Source organism: Taeniopygia guttata, chromosome 36 (assembly GCF_048771995.1).
Source record: "Taeniopygia guttata chromosome 36, bTaeGut7.mat, whole genome shotgun sequence".
Classification (NCBI taxonomy): domain Eukaryota; kingdom Metazoa; phylum Chordata; class Aves; order Passeriformes; family Estrildidae; genus Taeniopygia; species Taeniopygia guttata.
Genome location: NC_133061.1, coordinates 3,027,447 through 3,044,363, shown reverse-complemented (window position 1 = coordinate 3,044,363; position 16,917 = coordinate 3,027,447). Strand labels below are relative to the sequence as shown.

Genomic DNA, 16,917 nt, shown 5'->3' with positions numbered 1-16,917 from the left:
AAAAAAACACGCAAGGCCCACGTGCCCCTTCCCTCCTGCCCCTCGCCATGGCTGCCCAGGAAAACCCAAGCACCAGAGGCCCTCTGGCCAGCAGGCAGCAAAAGAAGCCTACAGCACCCAGTATTCCCAGGCGGTCTCCCATGCAAGTACTAACTGGGCCAGACCCAGCTTAGATTGCAAGATCAGACGAGACCGGCCGCTCTCAGGGCGGTGTGCCATAGGCACCTGGCAGCCCCTCAGCAGAGCCCTTCAACACACCCCAACACCCTCTGGCACAAGCCCAGAAAACCACGGGGGCTCCGCACGGCCAACAGGGCCAGCCCTGCCCACAAGAAAATCTAGAGCCAGACCCGAGCCCACAACACACACACAAGGGATAGAAAAAAAACAAGGCCCATGTCTAGGTTTGAAAAGACAGGAGTCTGTGAAGGAAGGCAAAAGCCTCCTGTGAAATGGAAAAGGTAAACCCCCTCCCTCCGAATTACCACAATTTAACAAAAGGCTCTCAGGCAAAGATATGGGAATGGGAATAACAGTTCTTTACCAGGAAAAGAACTAAATAAAAATAATAATTTAAAAAATGCAATTAGTACAAAAGAAACTAGTGATGGAGGCAGAAACCTGACACCCTGAGGAGTCAGGGTGTTGGTAGTAGTCCACTTTAAATGGTGGCTGCTCCTCCTGGAGTGGCAGATGAAATGCTGCTGAAGTGGTGATCTCTAGAAGGGTGGAGTTTTCTCTGAAGGTCTGGTAGTAGCTGGGCCTGGTCTTCCTCTAGGAATTCAGCAGAGAAGAAGCTGGTGGGATGAGGTTCTGGGGGTCCTGGTGGGCACTGGAAGGGAGTTTGGGGGTACTGGGTGTCACTGGGAGGGATGTGAGTGAGCCTGGAGGAGCTGGATGGAGACTGGGGATGAAAAAGCAGAGACTGGGATGAGGTTGGTTGTGCTGGAAAGAGACTGGGAGGGGCTTGGGTGAGTCCTGGTGGGGCTGAGAAGGGACTGGGAGAGGGTTTAGGTGTACTGGGGTGGTGGGGGGAGACTGGAAGGGGGTTGTGGGATTCTGAAAGGGATGGGAGAGGCTTTGGTGGATCCTGGGGAGGTGAGGAAGGGATCATGGCAAGTTTCAGGGGGTCCTGGGTGGACTGGGAGCAATCAGGAGGGTGCTTGGAGAGGCTTGGGGTGTCTGTGAGAGGTTTTGGGGGGTCCTGATGCCTGCAGGCCTCCCAGAGATGCCGCTGGACGCCACCAGCAGCAAGATGCAGACAGGGATCAGGGACTACGAGTTGGGCTTTGTCTTCCTGGTGCTGGGGCTCGGCTTCTACCTGTGCAAGTGGGTCAAGGGGGGTCCCGGGGATCATGTCCCCTCTCCCCAAGACTGTGGGTGCTCCACCTGGGGCCCCCAGCCCGGTGTCACCCCTGTTTCTCTGCCCACAGAGCTCCTGAGCCACCGGCGTCCGCAGACCTTCCCTGTGGCCTCGGGCCCAGCCGGGATCCCCCACTCCATCCCCACGCTGATTTTGGGGGGTCCTGTGTACCCCCAGTCCTGCTGTCACTCTGCCCCTGCCCGCCTGCTCCCAGTGTTCCCAGTAACGCTTCCCAGTTAAACCCAGCCCAGTTTGTGGGGGGCAGTGGGGAGGGACTTGGGGGAACCCCACGGCAGGGCCGGCACTGGGCAGGGAGGGCTCACCCACAACAGGGTTATCCACCAGGGAGAGACGGGGACATCCGAGATTAGACCAAAGCCAATTTTATTGTGTGTACCAGGTTTTTATACAGGGATTTACTTGTATGGTGCTTATATAGGGCTCTGTTTTTGGTAACAATTTCCCATTGGTTACACATTCCTCATGACATGACATCACCTGGTAACATTATTTTATCACAAAGTCTCACACCACTTTGCTCGGTCACTTCTTGCCCAGGGAGACTTCAACTGTGTCTGTGTCTCCCACAATTTCTGCTCAGTCAGGCCTCAGATATCGGGCCCCTTTATCAGCTCCATTGCTTTACTCTCTGTTTTATTCCCCATACGGGGGCACCAGGGCTCTGCCCAACGGGGGTCACTGGGGATCATCCAGCCCGGATCCTCCCATGGGGGATGGAGCTGGAGCAGCGCACCAAGCTCTTCCCTCACTCTCTTCCCTCACTCCAAGCTCTTCCCTCACTCTCTTCCCTCACTCCAAGCTCTTCCCTCACTCTCTTCCCTCACTCCAAGCTCTTCCCTCACTCTCTTCCCTCACTCCAAGCTCTTCCCTCACTCCAAGCTCTTCCCTCACTCAGGGCAATCACAGGGCTTCAGTTAGTGGTGCCTCCGTTGGTGCTGGGTCAAGTTTGAGCTCTGTGAGAAGCTCTTCCCACACTTCCCACACTCGTAGGGCCTCTCCCCGGTGTGGATGCGCCGGTGCCTGGTGAGGCTGGAGTTTTGGTTGAAGCCCTTCCCACAGTCGGGGCAGCGGAAGGGCCTCTCCTCTGTGTGAATCCGCTCATGTAGGAGGAGATTGGAGCTGGTATGGAACCTCTTGCCACACTGGGGACACTCGTAGGGCCTCTCCCCGGTGTGGATGCGCTGGTGTTTTCTCAAGTCTGAGCTCCACCCAAAGCTCTTCCCACATTCCAAGCACTCATAGGGCCGTTCCCCAGTGTGGATCACCTGGTGTTTGATCAGGAGGGAACTGTCTTTGAAACCCTTCCCACACTTCCCACACTCGTATGGCCTCTCCCCGGTGTGGATGCGCCGGTGCACGGTGAGGTGGGAGTTTTCCTTGAAGCCCTTTCCGCAGTCGGGGCAGCGGAAGGGCCTCTCCTCTGTGTGAATCCGCTCATGTACGAGGAGATCGGAGCTGGTCTGAAACCTCTTCCCACACTCCCCACACTCGTAGGGCCTCTCCCCAGTGTGGATCCTCTGGTGCCGGATCAGTCTGGATCTCCAGCTGAAACCCTTCCCACATTCCAAGCACTTGTGGGGCTTCTCCCTGCCATGAGACTTCTCCACCAGCTCCGAGCTCCGGCTGGATCTCCGCCCGCCTTCCTGGCTCAGGGGGGCTCTTTCCTCCCCGCAGCTCCCTGGGCTGGGTTTGCAGCTCCTCCTCCTGCAGCATCTCCGGGGCTTTTCCTCCTCCTCCATCCAGCCACGCCCAGGGAATGAAAAATCCTGGTTTGGGGAAAAAAACAAGAGGAGAGCATATTGGACTCAAAGTTCCTCCTTGCCCAAGTTCATCTCAGGAAGTCATTGAGAATCTTGAGTCTGTAAGAACCTCCAAAACACCAAGATTTAGCCACAAAATCCCACAAACTTCAAGATACAGATCAAAAACTCCCCAAACATCACAATTCAGCAAAAACCTCCTCAGAAACATAAAGATTCAGCTGCCACATAAAACCAAAGCACCAAAATTTAGCCCATGAAAGCTCAGAAACACCAAGATTCATCCCCTGAAAATCCTGGATCCCCCTCCACAGTCACCTGCTGCCCTGGGGCTGGGGGGAGGCTGCAGATACAGGGAGGGGTGGAACCTTCTGCTGCTTCCTCTTTCTGCTCCTCCTCCTCCTCCTCTGGTGTCTCTTCTCTTCCTCACACTCCTCTTCCTCCTGCTATTCCTCCTTCTCCTGCACAACCCCACCTTCTCCTGCCACCTGCATCGTTTGACCATTCTGTTCCTCAAGCCTGCTTCTCCTTCCCTTCTCCTCCTGCCCCCAGGCCCAGCACCCACTGCCGGCTCCCTCTTCCCCCAGACCCACAGCATCCCAGCCGAGGGGCAGGGATGGAGCTGGGGCAGGTCGGGCTGGGGCAGCGCTGGGCTCTCGGCCGCTCCCGCCCGCACTCGGTCCCCACTGCAGCCGCTCCCGCCAGGACAGCGCGGGGGGGCCCGGCCTTGGCGCTGCCCCACTCCCACCTCCCCAAATTCCCCTCGGGGGGCGATGGGGCCGAGGGGGGGGCGCAGGTGGGGTCCAGGTGGGGAACGCGGGGAGCTGCGAGTCTGCCTGGCAACTGGTGAGTCATCAGCGCCGCGGGCTCTGATTGGCTGAGCTCTGCCTGAGGGCTGCGCCTGCAGCAAAGAGGGGACACCCTGCTCCAGGGGGGATGTCCCACAAACGGGGGACCCCCATGAAAGGAACAAGAGCAAAGTGTCTTTACAAACAGATGCTCTGAATCTTCTCAGAGATAGGGCCGGGAACCTGTACAAAAGGAAGTGACAGGAGAAGCCATCGGTTTCAGAAAATGTTATTAATTGATGACACAGACTGCTGCTCAGCCAAGGCCCTGCTCAGTTCATGAACTTCCAGAAGAACAACAAAGACTTAACAGAGCCATGAATATCATTTGCTATATAAAAGCAGGGAGCATATTAAGGGAGTATGTAGTAGGTGGATTGGGAAGTCTGTAGCTCTCAAGTACTTCAGCCAATGGGGAAAGCAGAGGGAGATGTGGCCAGGAGAATTAGGATTAAAGGGAGGCTGTGTCCTCCAACAATTGGAGAGATCCCATGGGGAATGTCCCATGGCCTCTCCCAATTTTAGAAATGAAATTAATTTCACAGGACTCCTTTGTCTGCTTTGTGGACAGAATCCTCTGGTGATGTCAATTTTCCCGCACACCCTGGGGCAGGGAGTGCAGCTGAAGGTGCCTCACCCACTTTGGGTGATCGGCTCCCTTGGCTGGCGGCGGCACCGGGGATTGATTGGGGACCCGGGAGTGACCAGGAGACAGACGAGTGACACATCAGGGGGGTCTGTGAAGAGTCAGCAGGGAGAGAGCACTGAAAATCTCATCAGTGAGTGCCCTGGGATCTTCGGGGAGTGAACATGGCAGGGCACCCATGGAGGGGAGAAAAGGGAAAGCCAGGGAGGGCTCCTGGCCAAAGGGAGGATGACCCCAAAATGTCTCTGAAGGGTCCCTTGGGAGAATGCTGAGGTAGTTTGCACATTCCCCCAGAGGTAATAAAGGACATGGACACCCAGGGGGGCAATAAGGGAAGGGGAGAAGGGATTTGGACAACAGGGGATGGATGGTGTTGGTGTGCTGGGAAGGGATCAGGTGAAGGGGAGTGTGCAGCAATATGGTTCAGGCAAGAAGCAGCAGGAGGAATCTATGTGGTAAGAAAAAGGATGATGGCAAAGAGGAGGAAGAGAACAATACAGAGGACTGAGATGTTTTTCAGCAGGGTCTTATCCTGACAATTTGCCAGCTGATACTTTGAATTCCCAGTTTCCAGGAGAGGAAAAGCAGGAGGTCAGGATGTCAGGGGTTTCTCTGTGGTGGGCAGCGGCAGCAGCGGGCGCAGAGCTGCGGGACCGGGAGCAGGGCTGGGGGCCTGTGGGGAGCTGCGGGGCCGGGCCGGGGCTGTGGGGCAGCCGGGGCTCAGTGCCGGGCGCTGCCTGAGCCCACCAGCCCCGGGCAGGGCCGGCAGTGGCCCCCGGCCCCCAGGAGGCTGCGGGACGCCCCGGCCGCTGCCCGGCCCCGGGGAGCTGCCGGCCCTGCCCGCCGGGGGGGCCGCCTTTGGACACTGCGGCAGGACAGGCACCGGCTCTGCCACACGGGCTGTGCAGGGGACCCTGAGCACAAGGAGCAAAACAAAGCAACCTCTGGAAATGCAGATTTTCATGGTTGGACATAGAAGTGAATTTTCTCAGGCAGCCGGTCTCAAAGCAATCAGTGGTCAGGTTTGGATATTGGCACCGGGAGTGGCCACTGAAGGCATGGGCACGCCTCTGAGAACACAGGGTTCAAAGCAAGAACTCCCAGCAGAACTGTCTCTTTGGAGAGTGCAGACTCTCCCCCGCCCACCACGGGCTGGGTGGGGGAATGGAAGCCCTGCGGCCTGGGAGGGATTGGCCAGGGGGAGGAAACCTGAGATGTCTTTGTTCCCCAGGCCCCCACACCACCGGAGGGAAACAGACAGAGAGCCTGAAGGCACCTGGAAATTCACTGGCAGAGGAGAAGGAGAAGCGGGGGGAAGGTGCCCAGCCCTGGGAGTTGGGGTCTGGGCTGAGATTTCAGCAGCCAGGGCAGTCCAAGACTTTTAACCCTTTCCTGGGAAATGAAAGCTTTGTGAAATATTACTCCTCCTCCACTTGAAAGAGAAAAGAGACAGTCTGGGACCTGAGATGTTAGGGAAAGAAGGCTGGGGGGGAGATGATGGAGTGGCTTTTGGCTGGACTTTTCTTGTAAGCCATTGACTGAACCAGTTTCTCCTGCAACAGAGACTGCATCTTTAGGGGGATGCAATGGTGAGCCAAGAGACCTGCTTCAGCAAATTCCAGCACAGGAATGGAGTGAACAGAGGAAAGCTGAGGAGGGTGTGGTAATGCCCTCTGTCTTCAGGAAGAAGAAGATCTCCGTTTGCTCCCTCAGCCCCAGGGGAGGAGGAAAATGGGGGGGGACTGTGTTCCCAAAATGAAAACTGAACTGTTGTTTCTTTTGTTCCTTGGCAAAGCATCCTTAAAGGAGCCCTATGAGCAGTCTGTCCGTGCACGGCGGTGAGGGCACTGTGACATGGCAAGGAGAGTGTCACACGGGCACATTTTCTCTGGGCAGTGCCATGTGTGACATGGAAACACGAGAGGTGACAATTGTGTTTCCTGGGGGTCTGTGGCACAAGCGAGACTCCTCTCTCCCCTGATAGACTGAGTATTGATTATCTGAAAGGTGATGACCTGATTGAGGGTCCAAGTTGTGTCCCACTGTGATTTGTTGGAGTTTGGGTGCAGGGAGGAGGAATGCTTTGGAAGGTTTTAATTCTGGATGTAGCGTGTATCTTTTATTATAGTAGTAGCTTAATAAAGTTCTTTCTCCTTTATTTCTAAGCTTAGGCCTGTTCTGCTCTGTTCCTTATTGCATCTCACAGCACTTATTTGGGAAGCTGGATTTCCATGGGGACACAGGCATTGTGCCAGCATCAAAACATGACATGATGGTACATGAAGGATCAGGATTTTCTGTGAAGGATTTGGTTTGGGTCCCTGCAGAAAGGAAAGATTTTGCAGAAAGCTCAGCAGCTCCCAGAGGATGAGCACCCACAGGCAGTGACCGGGGCTGCAGGAGTGGCAGAAGAAGGCCCTGCAGCACTTGGGCACAAAGGCACAGCAGCTGAAGGCAAGGAGGGATGAGCAAAAGGCCAAGCTGAAGGCAAAGGCCATGGCAGAGTTCCCACAGCCCCTGAGGGACCAACCCCAGGGCCCAAGGGGGCCCCAGCACCCAGGGGACGGCGTCGGCCACAAGCACCTGGCAGAGGCATTGCCCTCCTGGCCAGGGCAGAGCCCACCCAAACAGCCCCTGGGAAGGAGTCAGGGCTCCAGCTGCAGCCCACAAGGACACTGCAAGCACAGACAGCAGCACCCTCAGGAGGAGCGAGTCCACCCCTGCATGGACATGGATTGTCAGGGCTCTCTGAGCTCCCATCCCACCGGGGACCCACCACACTGCAGCCCTGGAGAACATCCAGGCTGGGTCTGCATCCAGAGGAGGCCTCTCCTGATGGACACAGGGGCCTCTCCATCCACTCTGAATCTTACACCTAAGGGGGGAACATTGAAAAGGAATGTTTTCATTATTAAGGGAATAACTGGGAAAGCTGAGCTGGAGTCATTTGTTCAATTAGGAGCTGTGGGAGGTTAATTTGAACTAAACTAATTTTTTTCTCTTCCTACTGTGATTGTAATTATCTAGGAAGGAATTTGATGATGGCATTGTAATATTGTAAAAGGTGATACAGAGGCTATTGCTGCTGTACCTTTGTGTCAAATGTCTGGACTTTTTAACCCCACACAGCCTCCATGCTGTGGTATGGACAGGAGAAAGAGAGCAAAACCTGAGAAAATGAACAACCAAAAATATTGATGCCTCAGCTGTGGCTCTTCCAGACTCAGAAAAGAAATTGGAATTGTAGGTGAATGTTCAACAGGGCCATGCCAAAGGAATTTTTGGGCCAACAAGTTTGACCCAGTGGCCAGAGTGGCCTCATTGCCTGCAGAATTGTGCAGCCACAGCTTCAACGGGAACCGAGGCCCAAAACCTGATGACAACAGGATCTCCAACTGTTCCAGTCTGCCATCAAGTTCAAGCTTTGATAACCCAAAGAGCCTCGCAATGGATGAGCAGTGCTCGGTTATTACAGTGTGAAACTTGTTCAGTGGCACAGGAGGATTCAGAACTGAGGACAGGGGAAGGGTTTAACCCAGCCTCCTGTTTGAACAGCCCCCAGAGGGGCTGGGAAGAAACCCAGCACTGCATTCAAGTGACAGAGCTCCAGACCCAGCCTGGGGGAGATTCAGGAGACATTGCCTGGCCTGAGGCAGAAAATGTCTTTGTGGATGGCTCTTCAAGGGCAGCAGAAGGGAAAAGAGTTCCAAGACACGCTGTTATTGAGGAAAGGGAATCAGACAAAGCCCAGGTTACCCCCATGGTCAGCTCAACTGGCACAGCTGTGTGTGCTTGTAAGAGCCTGGCACTGAAATGCCCTGAGCAGGAAGGCTTCAATATCTTCTGGTGACACCATCTCACCTAACAGGGGGGCAAAAGCAATTCTGATTGCTCAGCAACCACTGGATCACTTTTAAAGATATTTCTAAAAGAAACCATTCCAATAAAAGGCATTGAACATGAAAGAGACTCAGACAGCAGAACTCATTTTTCAGGAAAGATCTTCCAGGGGGTTATGGCAGCTTTAGGAATACAATGGGACCTCCAGAACCCCTGGCACCCCCAGAGCTCAGGCTGGGTACAAAGAATGAAAGGGGATGGAAAGAAACACCTTTGGAACCTGGGGATAGAAACCAAGATGCCATGGGGACGGCTTTTGCCATTGGGTTGGGCAAGAAGAAGAGCCAGACCCAGGGCAGATATTCAATCATTTCCCCTTGGAACTGATCTCAGGAATTCCTTACCCTGGGAATTCTCCACCTAGTGCAGGGTGGAGATAAGGGATGCACATTTAAAGCAGTCTGTGGCCAGAATCCTGTCTCTGGTGCAATCTCTCCCCCAGGAAGCTGGGCTGGCACAGAGCCTGCCTTGGCACTTTGCTGTTGCCAACATCCCAGCAGGACATCGGCTCCTGCCTAAGGAGTGCAGAGCAGCACCACTGGTGGCCAAGTGGCGTGGCCCGTGCCAAGTGGCCCCGAGGCCAGAAACAGCCGCCAGCACAGCTGAGCACGGGGGGACCCCTCAGCCTCGGCTCCAGGTCTCTGCAGCCCCGGAGATTTGCACTTCCCGCCTGCAGCAGGAGGATGGGAGGCCCCCACTGAGCTGCACTGAAGGCAGCGCAGCAGCAGCCAGGGCTCCACAGCGGGGCAAGGCCCTGGGCCTGCCCACACATCCTCTGCTGAAATCCTCGGCCTGGCCACCCTCCTTTGGCAGCTCCAGCCACCGGGGACAGCCCTTGCTGCCACTGCTGCAGCTTCAGCGCTCTCTGGGCCTGCCCTGCCACAGCTGCTGGGCAAGAGCACGGGACAATTCCACTCTGGCTCTCACTTACACTCACACACTGCCCTGCCTGCCATGGCATTGATGGAAAATACACCAGCTCATAGACTTTAACATTGTTAACCTTTGATTTCACTACTCAGGCTTGCTTTGCCTTGGCCCTGGGGAAAGAAATGTTAAAGGTTTTGTTAAGGGATGTTGCACCACTCAATGGAGATGAGTTTAACACCTCAACACACTGGGAATGGCCCAAAAGATACCCACAAAGATAACACCCAGCAGCAAAACATCAACCCCAGCAGCAAACAGCAACCAACACCTACCCCAGACACTGCCAGGGCTGCAGACACCTGGTCTGCAAAAGGCTGAGAAGGAAATCCAGCACTTCCCACCTCATTAACAGCTGAAGCAAAGAAATCCGGGTCCAATAGGAAACTAAATACTAAAAACTGCACAACTTGAAACTTTGGAAAATAAAACCAGTGGATTTAGACTGGTTCTGACTGTATCAAGTTTGGGAAAAATCTAGTAAAAGCCACGGAGCTTTTACTCCGATAGTATTTTATTTATTATATACTCCGATATATTTTACTGATACTTTACGTGTTATGGAACGATTTTCTCTGCACACCCGGGCTATGTGGGGATGGAATGATTTCTGTTGCACATCCTGGCCGGAATCAAGGAATGCCTTGACTCTAACAATAAACATATTGTTGGAGTTTTTCTTTTTCCTGCTAAGTTTAGAGCATTAGACTATTTTTAAATCACTCCTACTTCTATATTGCCAGTTAGGTTTGGGTAAGGGATGAGAGAATGAGTTTTTACTCAGAGGAGAAGTAGAAAAAATTTCATTGACTTGGAAATTTTTTGTGTATTTTTGTGCGTGGCTCTTAGAGATAGAAAAAATTTGGTCTGGGTTTTTCGACGTTCACCTTTAGGCAACATTTTGTGAAGCTAGAAGAGATTTAAAGGTGACCCTTTAACTCATAAATATAAGATTTGAAGGAAAAGAAAATAAATAGAAGATTTGAAAGAAAAAAAAAAAGAAAAAGCAGCAGGTTGAGGGGGGACACATGTGAGGCTGCTGAAGCTGCTCTGGAAGAGAAGGTGCATTCCAGGAACCCAGGAGAGGAGCTTTAGAAATGCAAATCAGCACTGCCGGGCAGAGAGGGGACAATGTACCTGGCTCTTCTTGCCTGGGGCAGGAATTGGCTGATTCCCTCTGCCCCTCACCCCAAGCTCTGCCTGCTTGCACAGATGGAATCTGCACGGCTGAAGGCAGAGCCCATGGTGAGGATCTGACTCTGAAACAGAAATGGCTGAGGCTGCAAAGGGAAACAGCAAATGGAGAATGTTGTGAAAACTCCACTAAAATAAGGGGGGGGATCATCCCTCTGCCCACTCCAACATCTGCTGTCATTGTCTGTGCTGTACAGGGTGTATCAGAGCACTGGGGCTTTTGCTAGAACAAGTCCAGGGAAATTAGTTGGAATTCAAGTATTTGATGATGTATTTAGAAAAATGCAGTCATTGATGCAGCCTCAGCCTGAGGGAGCACCCAGAAATGGGGAAAAGATGAAGGGCCACCAGAACAAACCCTACAACACCATGGACCAGCCCCTGGGAACCCAAACCAATTCATACCAGGAGACAGAACCCATTTATCATTTCAATGGCATCATTAGATTAAAAGCTGTCCTCAAAAGAAGAAGCAACTAGACAGCTCCAGCTCCTGACCTTCCACTGAAAGAGGAACACAACATTTCACCAGGGGATGGGATCAGATTATCTGTGAGCAGAAAAAGGAGGAGTTTGTGGAGAACTAAATGATTCAAACTGCTGTGGGCAAAGAGACGACAAAGGAAAAGTGCTGAAAAAGATAACAAAGGAAAAAGGAGAGCAGTTTATGTATTGGTCCAAACATGGAAAGGTTGGGAATGGGACACGCTTTCGTGGCTCCCCGGCACACCAGGGGTTAAACGAATGCTGCTTCTCCTCTTCTGTGCTGCAGCAACTCTCATCTTTTTACCATGCTCCACACCTTGGCAGTGCAGCTCATCCAGCAGCTGAGCCAGGGGATGCAGGTGGCAGCCAGGCCTCCTGATCCACAAACGGCTACAAAAGGACAGGGAATGAGGGCACCGAGAATAATCCCAAAACCAAAGAGGACCCGGGAAGAACAAAACAGAGTCAAGGAGTGAATCTGCCTGGAGATAGGGCCAGGAACTTGTAGATAAGGAAGTAACGGGAGAAATCCTCAGTTCCAATAAATTTCACAAATTGAGCCACACAATTTCTCAAAGTCCCGCTAAATTCCCGAACTTCCAGGAGAACAAAGGCTTAACAGAGCCATGAATATCGGCTGGTATACAAAAGGAGGGTGCATATTAACGAGGACAGGCAGCAGGCGCATCGGGAAGTCTGAACCTTCCAAGGACCTCAGCCAGTGGGCAAAGGCAGAGGGAGATGCGGCCGGGAAAATGAGGATAAAAAGGAGGCTGCGGACTACAACCATGGCAGAGAGCGCACGGCAAATGCCCCACGGCCTCTCCCCCTGCTCGGCAATAAACTCACTTTTACAGGACTCCTCGCTCTCCTCCGGCCACAGAAGCCTCCGGCGACGGGAATTTCCCCGCACGCTCCCGGCCGCGGGGCAGCCTCCTCTGTCCTACCCACAGCAGCCGGGCCGAGCCAGCGCTGCTCCGGCAGCGGCTCCTGCCCAGGCCCCGGCGGGAAGGAGACCGCGGGCAGCCGCTCCCGCCGCGCCCTCAGCCCGGGGCCGGCACGGCCCGGACACGGCACCACCGACCCGCCGCAGCCCCCTGCCGCCCCCTCCGCCCGCAGCCAGCCCCGAGCCCCCGCAGAACCCAGCGCGGCTCCCACCTGCGCCGGGGCTGCCTCCGAGCTCCGCCGACGCCGCCTCACCGCGCTCCGGCCGCTGCCGCCGCTCCCGGGCCCGCACAGACGCTCCCGGCGCCAATGGCGCCGCTGCCCGCCCACGGCCGCCCTCAGCCCGCCGCCGGGGCCGTGCTGCGCCCCGCTCCCACCAATCAGCGCGCCGCAACCGCGACTGACGGCACCAGCGGCCAATGGCAGCGAGCTGGGGGCGGGCTCTGCGCACGGCCCAGACTCGCCCCGCGCTCTCAGGGCCCCCCGCGCTGCGTGAGGGCAAAGCCGGAGATGAGCAACAGCCCCGGGACGGGCCCGGGCCCGAGGCGGGATTGAGCTGCCCACACAAACAAACTTCTCCGCACCTCCCGCCACGGCTTTCCCGGCCCTGCGCCTTCCGTGCCTCCGGCTCTGCGGGAAGCCCGGGAGCCTCCCTTCTCCTGCCCCTCATTCGTGCATCGCTGCTTCGCTTTGATTTCCCCCAAAAAGGGAAACCTGCCCAAAGCCCTGTGGGCGAGCGGGGGAGGGGAGAGATTTCTGGCAGAAAACTCCAAAGACTCAGAGCAGGATGAGGAGAAGTCAGTGCAGAGCCTTAAATGCAGCTTTCCCCACGCCTCCCTGCTCCCAGCTGCACCTCCTCCCCCGGCAGGGCAGGAGACAGGGAATGGGGCCGTGCTCAGCTCATCCCCCGCGGCTTCTCCCTCTGCTCAGGGACAGGAGTCGTTCCCTGCTGCACCCTGCGCTCTCTCCCAGCCGAGACTTCTCCAGGAACTTCTCCGAGCCGAGTCCATCCCCTGGGGCACAGCCCCCTCCAAGTGCTGCAGCGTGGGTCACTGTGCCACGGGCTCGGTCCTGCCAGGCCAGGCTGCTCCAGCGGGGCCCCTCTGCCCACGGGGTCACAGCCTCCTCTCAGGCATCCCCGAGCTCCAGCCTGGCTCCTCCAGGGGCTGCAGGGGGATCTCTGCATCCCCACGGACCTGCAGGGGGATCTCTGCATCCCCACGGAGCTGCAGGGGGATCTCTGCAGCCCCACGGACCTGCAGGGGGATCTCTGCATCCCCACGGACCTGCAGGGGGATCTCTGCATCCCCATGGACCTGCAGGGGGATCTCTGCATCCCCACGGACCTGCAGGGGGATCTCTGCATCCCCACGGACCTGCAGGGGGATCTGTGCAGCCCCATTGTAATATATGTTATGGAATAATTCGTGATTATGTAAGATATACATGAAGTCAGTTGTGCTAGTAGAAAAAGATTCTTAAAGTTTTAAAGGACCTGAAGACCCAGCCGGGAAAGACTGGAAACCACAGATGACAGAGAAAGAAAGACCTAATTTACAATTGAAAACACGTGGCTCCCTGCAGTGTTGGGCTCTTTCCGGGGATACACCACGAGACGCTCAAGGTGGAAAATGCACATATGTTAGTTTGAATAGTAGTGCTGTATTAACATTTTAATAGTACTGTAAATGTAGTTGTGTAGTTAAATTGAAGCTTTAGTAGTTAAAATAGAAACTATGTATCTGGGTTTTCTTTTAAGGAATGACATACTCGCTTTGACATAACCATCACAGAACACCCAAATCTTCCAAAGAAGAGGAATTTATGGTTTTCTTCTCAGAAGAAGCTAATTTCTTTAAGCTTTGCTCAGACTTGAAGACGCCATGGGGGTTAAAGGAAACAGCTCACATATTACAGACAGAGTTTCTTGTTTTAAATAGAATGTATGCATAACCATGAAGGATATATGAATATGCAATAGTGTAGTTTTAAGGGTGATTCCTTTGTTCACAAGGTATGCTTGTTGTGGCTTAAGTGCCCGAGAGGTCCGGGCTGGAGCGGAGGGGCTGCGGGAGGAGGAGGAGGGACAGGAGGAGCGGCGGGAGCAGGAGCGGGAGAATCCCGCCGCTCGCACCGCCCGCACGCCGGGGCTGCAGCACCCCCTGCCCCGCCAGCATCGCCCCAGCCCCGAGCCGCAGGGCAGGGGGAGGCCGAGCTCGCCCCGGCTCTATCGAGGGGTCTCCGGGAGGATTTTTCTGGAGAGCGCTCGGAGCCGGCAGATGCCGAGCCCCGGATCCCTCCGGGCTCCCCAAGAGGAGCTTTTTCGGGGGGAGAGGAGCTGTGATCGCCCCTCGGAGGGTCCCGGGGGGACCACGCGGGGCTGGCCCGGTGCTGACAGGGCGGGACATTGGTTTTGGGGATCCCCGTGAGAGCCGGGGCTGCGGAACGTGGGACCCCCGGGGCGGCAGAGGGGAAGGGGCGATACCGGAGCTGGGGGACCCCCGGCAGCCGGAGATGAGGCGGGGACGGGACCCCTGAGCCTGGCAGGGCCTGTCCTGGGGTGACCTCACGATGCTCGTACCCCATTGGTCCGTTTGGCCCCGAAATGAGTTCTGCACCTTCAGGGCTGGTTCTGAGAGCGAAGAGGGGGAGGAAGAAGCGCGCAGTTTGTTTTCAGGAGCTGCACTCAGCCCTCCACATTCCGGCTCCTGGGCTGCTGAGATGCCTTAAGGAGCCAAGAGGAATAAAGAGGATATTTATTGAAGTGCCTTCAAAGGCCACACCCCGGCAGTACCGGAGCCATGGTCGGGGCTCTGCCCGGATGGCTCCGAGATGGAAGCAAAAGAGGGCTTGGCCATGAGAGCTCACATTTTTATAAGTGTTAGTCCATTTGCATACGGGATTTAACTGCCCAGTTAATAGCTTCAAATTATAAAGTTTTATTCTCCTTGCTTGCCTGCCCTATGCTTTTCCTGTTGTTTGTGCTTTGGGCCTGAAGTTTGAAGAGATTGTCCTTGACTCTCCAGCTAGAACAGGATTGTTTTGTCTTCACCACCCTGTGAGAAGATCCCAGGAACACTTTATCTAAAGCTAGAAGCTGCACACCAAAACAGAACAGAAAAACTTAAACCTGAGGTATCAGTTGTCTACCAACAGACAGCAGGACAGAGCTCTCCTTTGCTTTTAGTTAGTTTTTAGTTCGCTGAGGCAGAGAAGTTCCCTGGGCTGTGGTTTTTCTTTTTCTTTGGAGCTGTTTAAACCTGCTCTGGACTGAACACCAGAAGAGCACCGGCAGCTCACACCTGTGGCCCACCGGGCTGGGCCTGGGCCATGGAGGGACTGATCAGAGACTGAGTGAGCCGAGCTACAGCCCACGGAGGGACTTTCTGAGTTTGTCATCTCTTTTGGAGCAACAACAGGTTTTATTGTTTAATATTGTTCATTTTTTGTGCTGGTGAATGCTTTGCCTGTTAAATAAACAGGTTTTTTCTACTTTTCTCCAAGGAAATGTTTTCTTGAACCGGCTGGGGGAGTGGCCACTCGAATCTGCTTTCTAGAAACCCCTTTGGGGATTTTCTCCCAAATTTGCCCTAAACCAGGACAGGGTGGTGGGGAGAGGGGGGAGCCCCAAGTACCTGGACCGGGGGGAGGCTGGAGAGGGGGACCCTTGTACTGCAAAACCCCCCAGCATCCCTAAGCAGGACCCTGGAGAAGGGGGATCCCCAGGACCCATGAGGATCCCCAGCAGCCCTGAGACGGGGGACACCAGAACCCCAGAGGGATGAGACTGGAAATGGGACACTCCTGGTGGCTTTTTTTTATTAACTCGTGATTTTTGGAGTTTTTTATGGACACCTGGAGACTTCTGGAGATGGATTTGGGCAGGAGGAATCCCCACCCCCAGGTGTTCACACCTTGTTTTTCCCCACACCAGGATTTCCCACTCCCAAACTTTGGCTGGATGGAGGAGGAGGCTGTGAGGAAAATGCCCTGGGACACCGAGGCAGGTGAGGAGGAAGTCAGTTCCCCTTTCCCCCTCTCTCCTGCTCCATCTCCCAGCACAGCCCCCGGCTGCAGGACAGCCCCGCTGCCGGTGCCCTCCTGCCGGGGACGCACTGGGGGGATCTCCTTGCCCTTCCCTGTGGCACGGAGGCAAATCCCATCCTCTCCTTGTCCTTCCTCCCCCAGAGCAGGAGCTGAGGATGGAGAGCAGGGAGGACAAATCCCCACGGCAGAACCTCATGGAAGAGGCTGTTTTGAACGACTCCACAGCACAGGAATCCAACGGGGAGGAAAAGCCCCAGAGATCCCACAGGAGGAGGGGCTGCAAACGCAGATCACGGAGATCTGAGGAGGAGAGACCCACCTTGTGCCAGGAAGGTGGACAGAGTTTCAGCCAGGGATCAGAGCTGGTGGTCTGTGAGCAGCCTCATGACAGGGAGAGGCCCTACAAGTGCTCGGAGTGTGGGAAGAGCTTCAGGAAGAATTTCAACCTGATCTGCCACCAGAGGATCCACAGTGGGGAACGGCCTTACGAGTGTGAGGAGTGTGGGAACAGCTTCAGCCACAGGTCCGACCTGATTGTCCACCAGAGGTTCCACACTGGGGAGAGGCCCTACGAGTGTCCTGAGTGTGGGAAGAGGTTTCACACCAGCTCCCATCTCCTTGTACATCAGCGGATTCACAGACAGGAGAGGCCCTTCCGCTGCCCCGACTGCGGGATGGGCTTCAAGCACAACTCCACCCTCATCACCCACCGGCGCATCCACACCGGGGAGAGGCCCTACGAGTGTCCCCGGTGTGGGAAGAGCTTCTCAGACCGCTCAT

The 16,917-nt window shown here is 55.1% G+C and overlaps 2 protein-coding genes across 2 annotated transcripts in view; one reads left to right on the top strand and one right to left on the bottom strand.

The window, feature by feature from the left end:
* The window catches only part of LOC105759916 (uncharacterized), a 649,836-nt gene that overhangs the window by 85,573 nt on the left and 547,346 nt on the right, over window positions 1–16,917 (bottom strand). The window contains 1 exon segment of the mRNA XM_072921323.1: window positions 2,337–3,007. Coding sequence (XP_072777424.1) covers window positions 2,337–3,007 — 671 coding nt within the window.
* Window positions 1–16,917, top strand: part of LOC140681480 (uncharacterized) — a 1,248,316-nt gene that overhangs the window by 828,133 nt on the left and 403,266 nt on the right. The window contains 1 exon segment of the mRNA XM_072921322.1: window positions 16,535–16,732. Coding sequence (XP_072777423.1) covers window positions 16,535–16,732 — 198 coding nt within the window.